The sequence below is a fragment of the Bemisia tabaci genome, chromosome 4 (assembly GCF_918797505.1).
Source record: "Bemisia tabaci chromosome 4, PGI_BMITA_v3".
Taxonomy (NCBI): Eukaryota; Metazoa; Arthropoda; class Insecta; order Hemiptera; family Aleyrodidae; genus Bemisia; species Bemisia tabaci.
The window spans coordinates 25,582,641-25,600,699 of NC_092796.1; the positions used below are offsets into that span (position 1 = coordinate 25,582,641).

The window sequence follows — 18,059 nt, forward strand, 5'->3', positions numbered from 1 at the left end:
CAGCTTTTTGGCAGATTGCATGATGGTACGGAAGACGCCTCCAGCGAGCTGAAACAGTACTAAAATGATCCCTATTCCCGTAAATTTTAGAAAAGGCAACCCTGAAACCATCTGCAACTCCCTAGGCCAAGGCCTCATCACAGAGCACAAATCTAAAGATAAAAATATTGTTTGATAAATCTGAAACTTCGAGGTATTTCCCCTCCCAATAAATTATACAAAATATATTTTGTAGGTCTCCATTTACTCTACACTATGCACCTAATAAGCTCGTTCACAATATCTAGTAGAAATTGAGAATTGGGGTTGAAACTTCACAAAATCTCCGAAAAAGTCCCCAAAGTAACGCGTATATATTCACGCAGAAAAGCTCACAGCAGAGAGGCGCCAAAAGCGCCTTCAAATGGGAAGGATACTATGCATTACATAGAAGCTTGAATATTTGTATCACTCTCCATTTCAGGTAGGTATTTAGATGCATTTAAATGCATTTTCCAAATTCATTTTTCACCAGGAATTTGTATGAAATTCTTGTATGGATACATACCTTGGTTCAAGATTGTTCAAATACTGGCTATACAGGGTGTACCAAAAGTCCGTCCCACCCCTGCTAACTTTTGAACGAATTGAGCTAGGGTAATGAAACTTAGGGAATGTTCCTATCTCAAAGGGGACCATCTTTTGGGGGGGGGGGGGGTCAACATTTTGGTCCCCCGACTTTTTTTTTCAAATGGCAACCCCTATCTTGTGATACCTCATTTAAAAGAGCATAAAAAACTAAGAATTTTGGCGCAAACCGCAGATCAATATCTTAATTTTTGACCGAGTTATGATAGGTCAAAGGTCAAATCTGACCTATTTTCAAAAAATCATAACCCGGTTCAAATTATCGTAAAGAAAAAAATAAAACGGGAAAATTTACCAAATTGTGTCCGCTTTTAAGTAAAAATTGCAGAAATCACTTCGATTTAATTTTAAGGGGGGGCTCGGACCCCCAAATACGTCAATTCAAAGGTCATTCAATTTTCCCGCGAAATAAGCCAATTTACCCTAGATTTGCCTCCACATTATCTCAGTAAGGCCAAAATCAGTTCAACATTACGTTGGCAAGTCCCCAAATTTCGGGAAAAGTTAAAAAAAAACGAACTTTAAACGGTCAAATTTAATCACCTGAAATTTCGTTTTTTTTAACCTTTCCCGAAATTTGGGGACTTGCCAACGTAATGTTGAACTGATTTTGGCCTTACTGAGATAATGTGGAGGCAAATCTAGGGTAAATTGGCTTATTTCGCGGGAAAATTGAATGACCTTTGAATTGACGTATTTGGGGGGTCCGAGCCCCCCCTTAAAATTAAATCGAAGTGATTTCTGCAATTTTTACTTAAAAGCGGACACAATTTGGTAAATTTTCCCGTTTTATTTTTTTCTTTACGATAATTTGAACCGGGGTTATGATTTTTTGAAAATAGGTCAGATTTGACCTTTGACCTATCATAACTCGGTCAAAAATTAAGATATTGATCTGCGGTTTGCGCCAAAATTCTTAGTTTTTTATGCTCTTTTAAATGAGGTATCACAAGATAGGGGTTGCCATTTGAAAAAAACAAAGTTGGGGCCCCCCGCGCCCCCCCTGAGGGGGAACCAAAATTTTAACCCCCCCCCCCCAAAAGATGGTCCCCTTTGAGATAGGAACATTCCCAAAGTTTCATTACCCTAGCTCAATTCGTTCAAAAGTTAGCAGGGGTGGGACGGACTTTTGGTACCTTGTTTAAATGGCAACCCCTATCTTGTGATACCTCATTTAAAAACATAAAAAACTAAGAATTTTGGCGCAAACCGCAGATCAATATCTTAATTTTTGACCGAAGTTATGATAGGTCAAAGGTCAAATCTGACCTATTTTCAAAAAATCATAAGTTTATCATAGTCAGTTTATCAAACCTTACTTGTACTTTACCATAATAAATAAAAATAAAATACTTCTGGTGAATCTGTAGATAAAGCTTGTTTTCAACACAATATGATAGCCGATGAGTCATTTATAAATCTCTGAACTTAAAAACTTTCAACAGAAATAATTGAAAAAATATTCTGAACTTAAATGAAACTGTACTATTGTGTCAAGTATCAATATACAAAATGTGATTAGGACGTAGGAGTTGAAATAATTCTAGAACAATCGCCCGTGTGAAAATGGAAAATCAAAATACAAAACGAATTGTAATATGTAGTCAGGACATATTTAGGGGGTAATTCTAAGATATTTTCAATTAAATTATGGAGAATAATTGCTGACACCACAACATAATACGAAAATAAAGAAAATCTTCATTGAGACTTTCTTTATTTTCATGATTTACACCTTGCTATTTGCAATAATGACATAATATGACTTTTAGGGACATTTTGAAAACTTCATCACAATTCAGAAATCAATAACTGATTGACTGACTATCGAAAAGTTCTTAAATGTACTTTGAGTCCAATGACACACCATAGATAAATGGAAAGATGGCGACTGCCTCTGCCTCAAACAATTTGAAAGCTTGGGAGAATTTTAGACTTTTTCGTTCTTAATTTGTATTGAAAGAAATGCTGATTATAAGCTGTGGTCATGATAAGAGAGCTTTCTCTGGCACAGAATAATCTGATCCCCCTTAGACAAATTTTCACTGAAATCTTCTAGATCTACACTTGGTAATGTTGCAACTGACTTGCTTCTATGGAAAATTAAGTTATTTTACTAAGGAACTTAAAATCAGAAAAAAATTTGGGGGGGTTGGGTACAAGAAAGAACAAGAAATTGGAATGTATTAAGAAAAAAATGTATTCTTTACATATGATGACAAAAAATACCTTTATTAAAAAAGTATATAATAAGTTACGAAACTTAAAATCTAACATGGCATAACAACATTTGTGGGGTAGGTCAAAGCTTCAATATACAATTACTAAGCAATAACTGTGCACTTTGCAACCTCAAAATAACAAATTGAACAAAAAAACAGAAAAAAAAGAAAAGAAAGGAGCAAGAAATCAATAAAATAATTTACTAGCATAAACACATAATAGGTGTGAGCTATACCTATATATACAATTTGTACGTATTTCTAACCTCCGATCACATTAATTTCATAAAATTGTTCAAGATTGCGAGACACTAACTTCCAATTACAAACAGTCATCGTCAAGTGATTTGATAGGATTGTGTTGAGGGATCAATGTTGGGGAAAAAACAACAAAATGAAGGTAAAGTAAATTTTAAAGAACAAGAGTGGTTGATATTGTCACTTATGACACACACCAAAAAAAGAAGAGGAAAAAAAAGTTCTTTTTCATTACAGTCCAGTTTCAAATTTTTATCCATCACCTTTATGGCAGTTTCTTGGCATAAATGTCCGATTTTGAAACTTGTGCCATGGGTAGTTTTAGAAGTGAATTAAAAGTCGTGGACAGATAATTTATAGACAACCGCATTAACAAACCCAGAAGTACAAACTTTGTAGTATCTCTTTAAAATGGAGGATAGGGATAGCAGCTCCATAAAATCAGAATATCAAAAGCAAAATTGATGAGATTAAACTGAACAAATAAATCACACAATCATACATCAAGTTTTAGCTATTGAACTGGGTATTATGTAATCTTTGGAAATGAACATAGTATTCTTTCCTTTTTATGTGGTGTGCATAAAAAAATATGTTGGGTGAATAGATGAAGTGATACAAAAACTAAACATAGCAACTGAAAAAGAATCACAAAGTTGGTGAATTCTTCTTGAGAAATAAGAAAAGAAAAGGGGCTTCAAAGCTGAGACGGAAACATAAAAAGAATGTTCTCAGAAGACCTGCATCGTAAAACAAATTAGAAATTTGAATAATCAATTGACAAAAATGACCACTAGATGAATACCAATTTCAACTCTCTGAAGTCCGATTAAAATGTTCCCTTTGAAAGAAATTAGTCCATCTCCTCTTTTTTAAATAGGTAAAATCTTGGTCAAAACAGTATCAGCTATAAACAAAAAAGTTGTATTACTCTGATTGAAAAAAAGAGGAAAAAGCTGATTGCGATAGGCAGATTTTATGTAAGATACAAATAGTAGCAGTCCTAAATGATTTTTGGACATCGTCTAGGTTCGTCTAAATAAGTAGTTGCTTGTTATTTCTAGTGTAATAAAATTTTAGGTTTATCAAGCTAAAAATGTCCTTCAGTCTCTGCAATGTTGTATGCTGTTACTTGAGAAAAGCACACGAGACTAAGTAGAGAAATTTGTTCAAAATACTTCATCCAATAGAGGTTTAAAGAAACAACCGTCAATAAAATCAACCTCAAAATATGAAGGGGCATCACAAACTAACTTATAAAAGGATTACTAGGAGAAAAATATTCAAAAATATATCTCATCAATCTACGATTGGCACTGGAGAAATTATTTGTCAATAGACCGAAGCTTCAGACCTTGCAGTTACGCAAAACTGAAAGAACTCGTGAATACAACCAGCGAGGAAATCTTCTACGATAGGAATACCAAATAGCCTAATTTACCTACAAATTTAAGGTTTTTAACTTTCTGATTTTCAATCTAAGACAGTAACACTTAAATTTTACATCAGCAGGATTCGTGATAAAAGGCCTAATTTGCGGTAAAAAACTAGAACCACAGAAATTACAGACAGTAAAAAAAAAGAAAGGTGGTAACAAAAAGGTATAGAACAAGATCGGCTTCTTGTTCTGCATAAATGAATGTAAAAATGCTCCTAGCTTCCCTTATACTAAATTTGAAAACTTATTTTGTTCAAGAGGGTGACGATTTTCCTCTAAAGCTAAATATTCCTAGTATGGAGTAGTATGGAGTAATTCTATTAGTGGAGATGCGCTCACTGAAATTTATTAACAAACTGCAGTTTCTCAGTAAATTACAGAATAATATATTGCAGTTTTCAACTTGCCACAGATAATGATACTTCACTCTCTCAATATTAGAACTATCATTGACACACAATTAAAATTGTCAAATAGGATACGATGAGAGAAAGATAGCGACACAGAATCTTAAACTAGACGCATTTCGTATACCATGTTTGCTGGCATGCGTTTAAGTAGCTCCAACAGAAGTGAAAAAATTCTGAAATACTATTTCAACTAGAAGAGAAAATACTCATACAATTTTGAGTAACAACCTGATAATGCTAATTTTTATGGAAAAATTAACCAAAATGCCTGGGATATAAGTTGAGAAGTAATGCAAATAATTGAGAAAATATTGTTGGACTATGAACAGTACTTGAGATTTCAAGTTTTCTGGAAGGCTAGGCTAGTGCTACAAGAGTTTTGAGCCTCTTCTGTTGAAAAAATATCTAATTTCCACTAGGATTTTCTAGCGAATTGAGGTTCTCGAAAAGCTAAAACTGAATTCAAGGAAGTTAAAAAATAAAAAATAAAATCATCACACAACCTCAGACAAAACTTTAATTTTCAAAAGGGCTGAAGCACTAAAAACTCATGGGTACATGCAGTTACGATGGACAAATGGAATCAATGTTCCAAGAGTTTTTGGCATTCAAAATCTTTCTCAAGTAGACAGAAAATGCAACTTGCATTCGGTTTGGTAAAAAGATATTATCACTGCTCAAGTTCAGCTTCAAGTCATTCTTTTCTTCATGGTCCTGGTGTAAATAAACTCAAAATTCCCTTGATTTTTAATGACTTACTGACTGAAAAAAATAACCATATATTTTCAAGTAGAGGAGCTTATTTGTTCTAGGGAACGTAAAATCAACCAAACTAAAATTGCCTCTTTCATTATTTCCATCCGTTATGCTCATCCCTGGGCCTTTGATACTTAACGCTTAGATTTTACAAATGAAATTTCTTGAAACTAGGCATTATAGACAGGTTAAAAAAACTCTGAGATGAGGTTCATTTTATACTAAACTTCCACTGCTATGTTTCATTTCCATTTCAAAAATCAAAAATTCAGAGTAAGCCAACTCAGCTTTGCATCAGCTCTAGCTAATCCATTAAGATAATATTTAGATTCTACTTGGACAAACTGGGTGTTTCTGATTATGTATATCGTATTTCTGCTTCATAACCAAGAAGACTCTAAAAACATAAATAAAATAAAAATGTCACTCCTTGATGGAGTAAAATTACAGAAAATAATACAAGTAACCAATAAAACAGGTTTGGAAAAAAGCACCAGACTTCGTACGCATTGTTGAGTCTGATGAGTACCGTACATTTTTCTTTGAATAACAATAACATAAAATTACAATATTACACAGTAACAATGAAGGAAATCGATACAGCCAACCTCCGAGCGCAATGAGAGAATTTTTTCTTTGATCAAATGGTTTCAATAACTACAAAAGTAGGTGAGTACTTAGTTTACATAATCTCATTGATAAGGTTTGAAAAGGATCATTGTCATCAATTCTTCAGGGAAAAAATAGGTAAATACACACGCTTTCTATAACAATGAGATGGAAGACTCTTACATAATACACACTTTGTGCATTGATTGTAAATGTAAACAAGTTCAGTTACAAAAATCATGAAATTCAAATATTTTCAATACTGTCATGGAAATGCAGATCAAAATAGCAGACTAAGAAAACGTCTATTTGAGGGAATCGGCTGCGAGTATTTTGTCTTTGCAAGAATTTTTTTAAATTACTGCCTTAACATTTAAAGCCATTTTCATTGTTTTCAACTATGTAGTATTTTAACAGACCAATTAAAAACAGACAGTACTGAGAGAATTTTTTAAAATTCATCCTGGTAACATCTACAACTAATTTAATGTGACTCCCTGTGTCTGATGAGTGAGGAGTTCGTTATTTGAAGGTAAAAATGCATGCAAAAATTAAGGAAATTCTTTGCATGGAAAATTTTTCTCCATTTGGATGGGTCCACTGGCAAAGTTTCATCTATGGTGTGATTTCCTTTATTTGTACATTCCTCCATCTGTTCAGTGGTAATTAGAGAAAAGACCTGGGAGATCTGTTTCCGATGACATTTCCAACAAGATAATTAGCCTTGATAAATACACATGGCGGGAGTAAGATATGCTTTAAAAATTCGACACTGTTTCAAGTCATCAGGAGCAATTATTACAAAATACCAAATAGGCTCATTCTTTTAAGTATTTAAGTCCTTACACCATTGACTTTCAGAGAAAAATTAACTGAGTGACAAGTTTTGCGAGTGAAGACTATTACATTGTTCAATGGCTCAGATGAGTTTAACCTTCTTCAATGATAATTTTCTGCTCTTAGCAAGGAAAGGTGCACCCACCATGGCAAAACAAAAATGACTCGATCGGAAAGATTTTTCAACCTTATTACCTTCATAATTTATAGCACATTGTGTCCTAAAATTGTAAGTATTGTGCTGTTCTGCAAATTGATGCTTTTTTCCAATTTGATATCAATTTAAAAAAAAAAACTCAAAATAGGTTTATGTGTTCCTAAGTCGGTAAAAATGAATTCAAGCACAGAATTATGACGCAATATTTGAGTATTTCATTGAAGTACTTGTTCACGAATAGCCTTGAGGTCAAATGATTTTCGACACTGATGACTGAAAATTGTGAGTTCACTTATTAAATTCAAAATGCAATAAGAGGTCTCAGCTCTGCGCTCTTTGAAAGTTGGCTGTCACGGCTAGAGAAGAAAAATTAAAATCAAAATCAACATTTAAAAGAGTATCAACAAAATTGCAAAAACATCCATCAAAGAGATTAGGCGCGGAGAGTGATCAGAGTAAGCGGATGAGCGAAGTTAGTCCGGCGGAGGTAAGATGGCATTGAAGCAGGCCAGAATATGATCCTTGACTATGGTGATAAGAAGTAAAAAACATCTACCTCTGTAAAAAACATGAAATCAACAAATCAGAATAGAGATTCAAATATATATACTCACAACAAGAGAAAAACAATTAGAATATATGAAATAAATCAACTTAGGATGTCCATCTGAGTGTGCTTGAGGCCACAAACAGAGTTTGTAAAAATAATTTTAAATAAGTATATGAGTTTGATTAATGATTATTCATTCTACTGCTGTCCCAGTACCCTTTGGTAACACTTTAATCAGGAACAATACTTCTATTGTATTCCCATGATTTCTGTCTCCCTCTACTCAGTCTTGCACCGAACCCTGATAGAGTTCATTTTGCGACTCTAATGGACCACTAGTAAAGGCACGAATTTAAGCAATACTATAAATGTTTTCACATCAAAATTTCATGTAGAACACAATTTATGCAACGAAGAGTGTTGAAAGTAATTCTTAACCAAAATATTAACGTTTTTCCATGCGTAAATTCAAACTTTCCGCTCATAAAAAGGTAGGCATAAAAAACCCAAAATCTATTAGAGTTAAATCGCACACTTAAAACTACCGTAACAATATTTGCAGAATGAAAAACGGCAACCTCAATCTCAGTGCTTTAGTTCAGCTGTTGTACATTGTTTACACTTAGGACAACAAAGGATGGAAAGGGAATACTGATTGTTTCAAAAACCTTCAAAAACTGTTGTAATGTGTGATTTGATTCACATGGACTTTATTTTTTCTTTTAAGCTAGATAATTAAATTTATCTTAGGAGCATCAGTGCTGCATCAAAATAATAATATCCTGGTTAGGAGTTGATTTCAGCAATATTTGCTGCGCAAATTAGGTTCTGTGTGGAGTTTTGAAAAAGAGACACTTTGTCAGAAAGTTTTGATGCTTACTTCGTCCGATGGTCCATTCTAATTATTGGATTTTTCTGGCTTTGAATTCCTCTCAGAATAGTATGGAACCAGCACTTTCCCGATATTTTTGCTATATTTCTAATTTTCACCCTTCTGCTTTATGCAGCTTCCAACTTAATTGGGTTTGACAGTGCTTAATCATACTCACAGCCTTAATAAAAAGATATTTAACACCCACTTACACTGTTAAGAATTGTAAACGGAGCATTCAATATATGACGTTGGTACAAATCCTTCTTCTGAATCATTCAATCTGCGCACTCTGGTCCAGCCATCTCCCTGGTCAAGTTCAATTATGTACAGTTCCTCTCCATCATACATGGGAATCGATCCTTCACTCGTTGCTATTCAAACAAATGAAACATATTTATACGAATTAATTGAATTTTTTCTCATAGGTGATAAAATTTAGTCATGAAAAACATAAATCAGCATGTTCATCTGATAATACTAAAAATGAAAGTCAGGAGATTCCTGAATCAAAGCAAGTATGAAAGAAAGGGAGTTCAGCTACAGAGGATTAGAGAGAGAGAGAGAGAGAAAAGAAACTCCTTCGATAAATAAAATATGTAAAACATTTTGATAGGAATACTTCTTCGGCACTGAACTGATGAAGTAATCTCCGAACACAAATGGGGTTTACCGTTTCACACATTTCAAGGTGGGCATACCGTTGAGAGCTCTCTCACACACCAAAGTTTTGTGAATTATGTTAGTTTCAGTTTGATGGCACACTTTTCGTTTAGTTTCTGAGAAAATTTATAAAAAAGGTGGACGACAATATTTTAATATCACTGTTTAATATTGGAGTCCCAAAATTTAAAGCCTCCACCATTGCTAAGATACCAATGGAAAGTCTCTCTGAATTTCTGGTTAGAATACAGATCAGTAAAATAAGACGTTGCAAAGGGCTTTCAGCCAATTTAAAGGATAATTATTAACTTCTTAACATCGCTTTGCCGCAGAGCAATAGATCTTCCAATGTGGGAGCTTTTATGATAAGATTATTGCAGTGGTTTTGAATATATTTAGAATCAAATTCAGCAAAGTAGAAAGAAATGTGTAATTAGTGAAAATGAAGAGAATACCTTCAAATGGATACAGAGCTTTACACGTTCCAAGTGGTGGTAGGTCATAGTATTCCGAATCTGGTAAGGACGTGTGTGAAGTGCCAAGCCCTGACTCTGGACTGTTGGAGAACCTGCCAAACAGGCATTCTAATTAATTAATCTCTCAATTTTGATCGAGAGGAAAAAATAAGGACAAAGAAAAAAATTAAAATCACAATGGACCACTAGATAAGGTACGAATTTCAGCATTCTGATACATGTTTCTTAACCAAAATTTTACGTAAAACACGATGCAAAAACTAAAATTACCAAAAATTTAACTCCTTACGAAGATATTTAATTGCTTCTTAATGCGTGAATTCAAACCACCGCTCATGAAAACACAAATCTAATGTGATTCACATCGCGCGTAAAAGTTTTATCATGACAGTCTCTGCGATATAAAAATCTGGCGACCTTTAATCTGGACGCTTTGGCTCAGGTTATAGCAAATTGTAATAGTTTGAACAACATGATGGGAAATGGAACAATGCTCGATTGAGAAAGCATGCTGATGACAACCGTTGTAGTGGACGAATTTTGACTCCTCAAATTCCTCGTAACCAGGCATTTGAGGCGCTATGAGGGTTATGCTGTACAGCATCAACTCGTTAGCTTCAGCATCAATGCCGTTTATGCCCAGGTAGCGGCCGTTTAGGGGAAACGGCTCCGAGCCTTGATGCGCTCAACCTGGCGGCGCCGGCTTCGGGCATTGAATGCCGATGCTGGAGAGGCCAACCGAGGCCAGCCTCAAGCGCTGATTGCTGAGGTTTGATCTGCTATGGCCTCAGCTCTGAGGCCGGACCGACGCTTGCGGCCCGATACGGCCTTAAATTTTCGGACCCGCACACAGTTAATTACGGACGGGGCTTGTCCAGAAGAACCGCGACCTGGATTCGGGTGAATTTCGCGGAAAACCCCCTTTGTTAACGTTTCCCATTGGCGCGGTGCTCGCAGGGGCGCTGGCGTCGACGGCGTCTGCTAATTGAGGCCGCTAATTTTGATGCTGGACTCAGCATCATCAAACTGATGCAGCATCAGAAAAGGAGCCGGGAGTTCGGCTTCACAGGTGAAGCCGCCTCACGGCATATGCGCTCCCCGGGCGCACTGATTCGAAGCGGCATATGAAAGTCCGCGCCGGGCCTCCGCTCGCGCGCCGATTGCGGCTCAGTGTATTGGATGCTCCCTAAACCTAGTCTAAATCCCTGCTGTAACCAATGTGAAATAAAAACGTTCATATCTCGTTAGGAGTTGGTTTCCATAATTTTTGTTGTGGAGAATCGTTTTCCACGTGAAATTCTGGTTAAGAAACATGTATCAGATCGCTTAAATTCGTACCTTGTCTAGTGGTCCATTAAATAAAAATCAGAAAAATGAAAAAAATAAACAAAAGCACAGGTCAACTTGAAACAACGTGAGGAAAATAATTTTTTCAAATTATTCACATTGCTTAGAGGCTCATTAACTTGTAAATAATGAGAATTTGCTCAACGCAGTTCTGTTGATGATTGTTATTTTGATGTGTAATTTGAGCAGTACCGATCAAAAGTAGGAAATTGATACCCAAGTGAATTGGTCCGAGTGAATGTTTCTTTTCGGAGTTTTCACTCAAGCTGTAGTGATGCAGACATTGGTACCAAAATTGATTCGAGCTCCTGCTTTGAGGATGTCATTGAACTCTTAATTCATGATGAATGGTTTACTTGAAAGTTCTATCGCAGGATTCGTTTAAATCTACTCTTCAATTAATCCACCTTAATGACTTAATGACTGTCATGCTAACTGTTTGGACATGCTATTGGTGGTTTCATGTACTTGACGCTGTACAAGTCCACACAGCCCACAACTTAAAAAACCTCTTATTACATCTGCTGCAACCTGCCGGGCAAATGGTTGCCGAAAAGGTTACTGCAATGTTATTTTCAGCCGCAGCCATAATTAACATTGTAGTGTCATTTCAGCAACCATTTGCCAGATAGAAAAATGTGGCAATTTCTCTAAAACTGTTTCTCTAAAAGAGAGACAAAAACCAATCTTAAGGAGCTTTCAAGGTATCGTAAAAAAAAAAAAAACGTTGAAAGCACACAGAATTACGCAAAAAATTTAAGAGAGATATTGTACAGGATACTGACCCATGGATAGGTAGATGACTGAGTGATTTATTATGATTTTGGTGATTACTATTGGATACACTAGAATCAGACGCTGATCGACTTAACGATTCCTCTTCTCCACCTGAGCCACCTCCATTATTTCTGGGGGAAAGACAGATCAAAACTCATTAGTATTTCTATAAATTCTTCTGAATTCTAAAACAAATTTAACTTGCATTCATTTGTTCCATAGATTATGATGATAATGTTGCAAAACACATTTAATTAAATTAAATTAATTTACTCGATGAAATTAGCTTGGAAATCTAGATAAAGTCTTTTAAACTTTACAGATAAATTCATCTTTGACACTTAATATTTTTTTCCTAAAGATGTGGGTCTAGAGATACAGCCAAATGAATGTACTCTTCGTAGGTAAAATCTCAAGAAAATCACATGGGGCAAGTTAAAAAGTCTGAAATCGGGAAATCCATTCCTTAGCTCGGAATCTGCGCAGTTTGTAACATGCTTCTTCAACTTTCTCGCATCTGTGGGCAGTTTTTTTCAGTCACCGCCGACCAGGTTTGCACAGGCAGCGGAGTAAGAAAAACTAACCTCAGAAATTAAAGATTTCATTGGCTTTTTCTCTTCTATGATTTCAATGGTTTTTAAGCATTTGTTTCCTTTTCTTCCTTTATTTTGCAGAAAAGAAAGCTTACACAAGGAGAGTTTATAAAAATTTGCGAGATTGTTCATTTATTTAGGTTAGGTCTCTCTCCGGGCAAACCTGACTGCCAGGTACCGAAGAAAACTGCCCGCAACCCCGCATGTGCAGTGAATTTGAAAAAACAAGTTACAAACTATAGAAATTGCGCTCTGAGGAGTGGATTTCAAACTTTTTTGGTGTGCCCAACGTGAATTTCGAGCAAATTTACCTTAGAGTATTCAGTTGGCTGTGTCTCTTGCATGCAACAGACCCATTACATCATGGTTGGGGCTTTGCAAAAAACTGACATTGTGAATAAGTGACCGGGTTAACTGCAAAATTCTCGCCCTTTGACTCCAAAAGCAGTTATGTAAATTTCGCACAGCCTCTTGCAAAGTCAGATTCTTCTTCTAAACAATAATGCGACATGTGTTTCCTAATGATCAATGCCTACGACACAGAAGGCAGCATGCAACCCAATCTTGATAGACTTATGGTGAGGGACTTGCAGCGCAGAATGGGAGCTGCTGATTTTAGACATTTAACAGGCCTGGCACTTAAGAAATGAATGTTGGTGCTGCGAGTCCAACACCAATTGTCATCTTTGATCCGTCAACTCAACAATGCTCTGGCACTTCAATAAACGGTAACTTACTGATAGTTATTTTGTAATCCGTTAACATTATTCACAGTTGAATTTTGTCTTCTAAGATTGGCCGGGCTGTTGCCATCATTGGTGATGTTTCCATCTTCCAAGAAGCCTTGGTACTTCTGCAACTCTAACCGTAATTTATCCAGTTTGTGCCCACTTTCATTCAGCTGACCCTCTATCGACATAGGGTCGCCAAGAGCAGGGTTTTGCTCATAAACACCTTTCATCTTCATTAAACCATCCCTGGAACCAGAAAAAGTAACATTAGTGATAATTGTTAAAATCTTTCTTCGATGAAACAATACACACCATGAAGATAATGCAAGTGAAATAGATGGTACTAATGGTAATATATGTGAGTATTGTAACAACATTCACTGATAAAATTACAGTCAAAATAAAGTAAAATTCTTTATTTTTGCTTCAATTTTTTGAAAATTGCAAGATCCTCCGGGAGTTGTTTCAGTCATGTTTTCAGAGGACTTTTGAATTAATATGCAAAAGCATTATATTTTTTTATTCTTCCCAGCATGAGTTTAGATGTTAAGAACGTTCAACCTCAAACCATTTTTCCTTCCAAAATCCGCTTGGCGACTTAAGGAGCTTCAGGCAAATAAATTCTCTGAATTCAGTTGAATTTGGATCAATTACCAGTAAGTTTCTTACCTAGCTGCTGTTTCTTGTTGAATTTTATTTTGAATTTCATCTATTTTCTGCTGGAGCCTCTTTCTCCTCTGATTTGGAGGCAAATCACTAAAGTCATCCTTGTTATCACCAGAGGAAGATAAATTATTCTGCAAACAGATAAGGAGATGATTAGTCGCTAGAATATTAATTGATCAACTGAAACAACAACAGATTTGTCTTACTTTCAAAGCTAATGACTGAGTAATGAAACCCAAAGAGATCACAACTGCAGTCACTAAGAAACGCAGTACTGTCTAAGCCCATCAAATTTTTTGGTGAAGTGAGTAAGCCAGGGGGTGGAATGCAGCTTCAGTGTTTAGTTGAATGATTGTGAGTTGTGAAGTCAAAGCCTCTGAGTCAATTAAAATACAATTTAAAAACACCTTACATGCTCTCAACTTTCCGCTGCACTAATTCTAGACTTCTGTTATTTCTTTGTTTTTTTTTTGAACAGCACAAAACTGGGCACACCATTTTCCTCACAGCTTTATTGAATTGAAATTATTCATAGTTCCCATCAAAACTTCCCTTGAGTCCTCTTAACTGGAGGCACCATAAAGATAAAAGCCATGCTGAAGTTTGGTATCCTTTATCTGGGCATCCACTTGATCTTCTGACCCATGCACGGTGTAAGCTACATATAACTCACAGTTAGAGCACGTTTTGTGCTTGTTTGAGGCTGCTATCGCATCACATTTTTACTTTGGGTGTTACTCCACCCTTGTCTGGAGACATTGGTCAGTTGCGATGAGTCAACTGTGTAGGATTAGTGACGTTTGTCCAGAAATAGGTAAATGTGCTAAATGGTATCGAAAGCTTTCAATGCAGTTCCACTTCTATAGGAAAGGAGCTTGAGTTGAGCTTAAGTTAAGGCGTACTCATTTTCCGCATAGCCTTCACATACAGACAGCTTAAGCGTCAGAAATCCTCAAATGGATACCCAGTTTATCACTTACGTAGCCTGCCCAAACTACGTTGATCATAAGAACAATGGGTCATTAGTTGATAAAAATGTACAGTAATTCAATTTTCGAGGCATTCAAGTAAAACATATCATTAATTCCATTTTTTACTCTCCTTCATTGTAATGCAGGACTTCACTCATGAAAGACGTAACACTGTACCAACTACCCCTGCCCCTTCTCTTCCTCATTTTTCATTTTTTTACAAGAGAAAGAGGCCCAAAATCTTTCTTCCCAGAGTATTACACAAAATATTGAAACACCAGGTTAGTTTTTCTCTGTTCTTATCGTAACACAGCATTGGCACGAAGAAAAAAATTAGAGATAACATTCCTAAGTGACATTTTTCCCATTTTCCAACCAATTTTATGGTCATGCATGACTTGCACACACCGTTATTTACATGTGGAAATTTACTTGTATTTTAATGAGAAATTCCTTCTTGTGACTTTATGCACAATACTAATGAAATAAATGAGTAGAGTGGTAATCGATTTTTCTTTCCAATTGGAATTATCTTATTTGTTCCAGGAAAAGAGAGTCCAACAGTATGCAGATGCAGTTCCTAGCCTAGTTTTCAAGAGATTATTCAATTTGTTTGATCTTGAGAAAATGCACCTCAGAAAACTCACTTCACTATCTTCATCTTCAGAAATAGAACAAAAATATCCTCTTTAACTTAAATCCATACTTCATGCAAATATTACCCAGGAAAAAAGAAAACACAGTGATTGCTAATCATATGTCACTGATGAAAGTATCGAGGAAAAAACTTTTGGATGTATTACCCAAAAGGATAACATCATTGATAGTGTTTTCCAAAAGGCAATACTTCCAAAAAGATTTGACGAGGCATTAAATCGAATATTATTATTTTTGGTTAACCTACATGGTGCAATCATCCGATCACAGCAACCAAAACCATTGTTTAAATCACCTACCATCATGGTGAAAAATATGTAGAACTATTTTAATTCGCTAGAAAGATGGTGAATACACAAAAACTTAAAAATATGTTTCATCATGCGCTTTGTTAAAGTGAACACAACATGTTAAATGGACCAAAATCAGCAAAACGGAACCACGCACAATGACATTTTTGCTATGATTGCAAAACTTCCTCTTTGCCATTACAAAAAAGGGAAGCATGAAAAATAGGTGATAATTCAAAAACATTTTCCTTTTCAATTGATAGTTATTACCGAGACAAAAAGAAACCGGATACATTTTCAGACTTTCTGGCACAGTAGTAGCATTTTAATATACGTAAATACTTGCTTCCTTTCAAAAAAATTAATTACGGATTTAACTGTAGCCCAAAATTTTAATAATGTATTGAACATTCCAATCTTGTACAGGGGGACGAAGAAAATACTTTAATGGTATTAAGAGATAGTGGGTAATGAAATAAAGGAATAGCCCAAGACATAAATAACCAAGGCTAAAAATATAGATGTTCAAAAGTTTAGAGCAGTTGGAAGAGGTATTGTTAAAACTTTGAAACATCTCAATATTTTAAACATTCATTTTTTCAGCTTTCGTAACCCATATTTTTGTGTTTATTTTTTTTATAATGCAAAGGGATAGATCTGTCCTAAAAATCAGAATCTTTCCTGAGATTATCTGTCTAAAGACATGTCTCCCATCCCCCACCAAAGAAAATTGAATGTTGAAATGAACTCTTGATGAGCGACAACTTATATATATTAACACACACAAAAATTGGCTTGACATCTTGACATACCTTAAAGGAATTGCACGCTTCTAGTAGCTTCTGAGTGCATGAAAATACAACAGAGACGGTTACAAAAGCAAAAAAGCAAACAAGTTGAGTTTCTCTTGATTAGTACTTATTAGTTGACCAATTGAAATGAAGTGTATCTACAATTCCTCACAGAGTGAAGAAAAGTGATAGCCAAAGGACAACGATCAAGGAATTTTGGCTTTTAAAAAAAAGGTTTAAAAATGATCAAACATTTATAGCGCTTGAATTGAGGAAGCTGTAAAATGAAAGCACCACACAAATAATGAAAAAATTGCCAAATCAAGAAAGTGTCTTGTCAAATCGGAGGAACATAAAACGGTTGCTATCCATCACAGAATTTTTATAAAACTGATTGTTTTCTTTAAAAAAAAGACGCCTTTCTAGATTTTCCTCAGCATTTTTATGTTAAATTTGTACCATTCAAATCCGACAAGAAAATGATGATCTGATGGTGGCAGCTAATGTAGGCTAAAATACTTGTCTTGGTAACCTTTTAATCTTCTTGTACGAGTTCTTCATTTCATGCAAGCTGCACTTAAGTAATAGAAGAACTGAAAATAAAACTTCTGAGTAAATTTTCTACCAAGAGCAACCCCTCTTCGAGAATCTTTAACAGAGCTATGAGCTTTTTCTGATGTGTTGGATTCTCTTGTTACACAATAGATATAAAAATAATTGTTGACTTGTGAGATGTGTGAGTTGTTGAAATAGAAACTTCACACGATAAAAAAATTATTTTTTTATTTTTGAAGAATGAAAAACCTACTAGATAGAACCAAACAGAGAACAAACAAAAATCTAAGTGAAAATTGAACAAAACTCATGAACAACAATATTGAAAACAATTTCAAGGTGAGATAAGCTATAAATTTTGATATCTATTTTTGTTTAAGTGCATGAAGGCATTCATAGTTTTAGTTTCCATTAACACTAGGAATGTAAGAGCGTTCTTTGAGTTTATTTTTGTGAAAACAGGGCTTAAGTACAGAGATGTTGAAAGACGTGAATGAATAAGCTGGAATAAATAAATAAATAAATAGATAAATAGATAGATAAATAAATGAATAAATAAAAAAATAAAAAAAATTTTAAAAAAATTAAAAAAAAAACACACACACACACCCCGGGCAAAGATAAATGGGATGGAGTTAAGAGATGGCACACATAAAAACCTGCTTTTGATTATTATTCCAGAAAATTTCACTTCTAGTTTCACAACAAGACAAGTAAATTGACATCAAAAAGATTTATAAAAACAATAACTGTCAGAACTTGAAACATAAATCATTTCAGAAGCTTGAAATCAAAAGTAACCAAGAA

The 18,059-nt window shown here is 35.0% G+C and overlaps 1 protein-coding gene across 4 annotated transcripts in view; it reads right to left on the reverse strand.

The window, feature by feature from the left end:
• Positions 1-2,809: 2,809 nt before the first annotated feature.
• The window catches only part of Cip4 (formin-binding protein 1-like Cip4), a 132,915-nt gene continuing 117,665 nt past the window's right edge, over positions 2,810-18,059 (reverse strand). The window contains exons 8-14 of one of the 4 annotated variants that reach the window (XM_019045144.2): positions 16,719-16,745; positions 13,992-14,119; positions 13,329-13,568; positions 12,007-12,129; positions 9,854-9,954; positions 8,948-9,109; positions 2,810-7,872 (exon numbers count right to left, since the gene is read on the reverse strand). In XM_019045144.2, coding sequence (XP_018900689.1) covers positions 8,952-9,109; positions 9,854-9,954; positions 12,007-12,129; positions 13,329-13,568; positions 13,992-14,119; positions 16,719-16,745 — 777 coding nt within the window. In that variant the 3' untranslated portion in view covers positions 2,810-7,872; positions 8,948-8,951. Of the gene's footprint in view, positions 7,873-8,947; positions 9,110-9,853; positions 9,967-12,006; positions 12,130-13,328; positions 13,569-13,991; positions 14,120-16,718; positions 16,746-18,059 lie in introns of all 4 variants that reach the window. The other 3 variants (XM_019045143.2, XM_019045146.2, XM_019045145.2) reach the window with 3 other exon arrangements.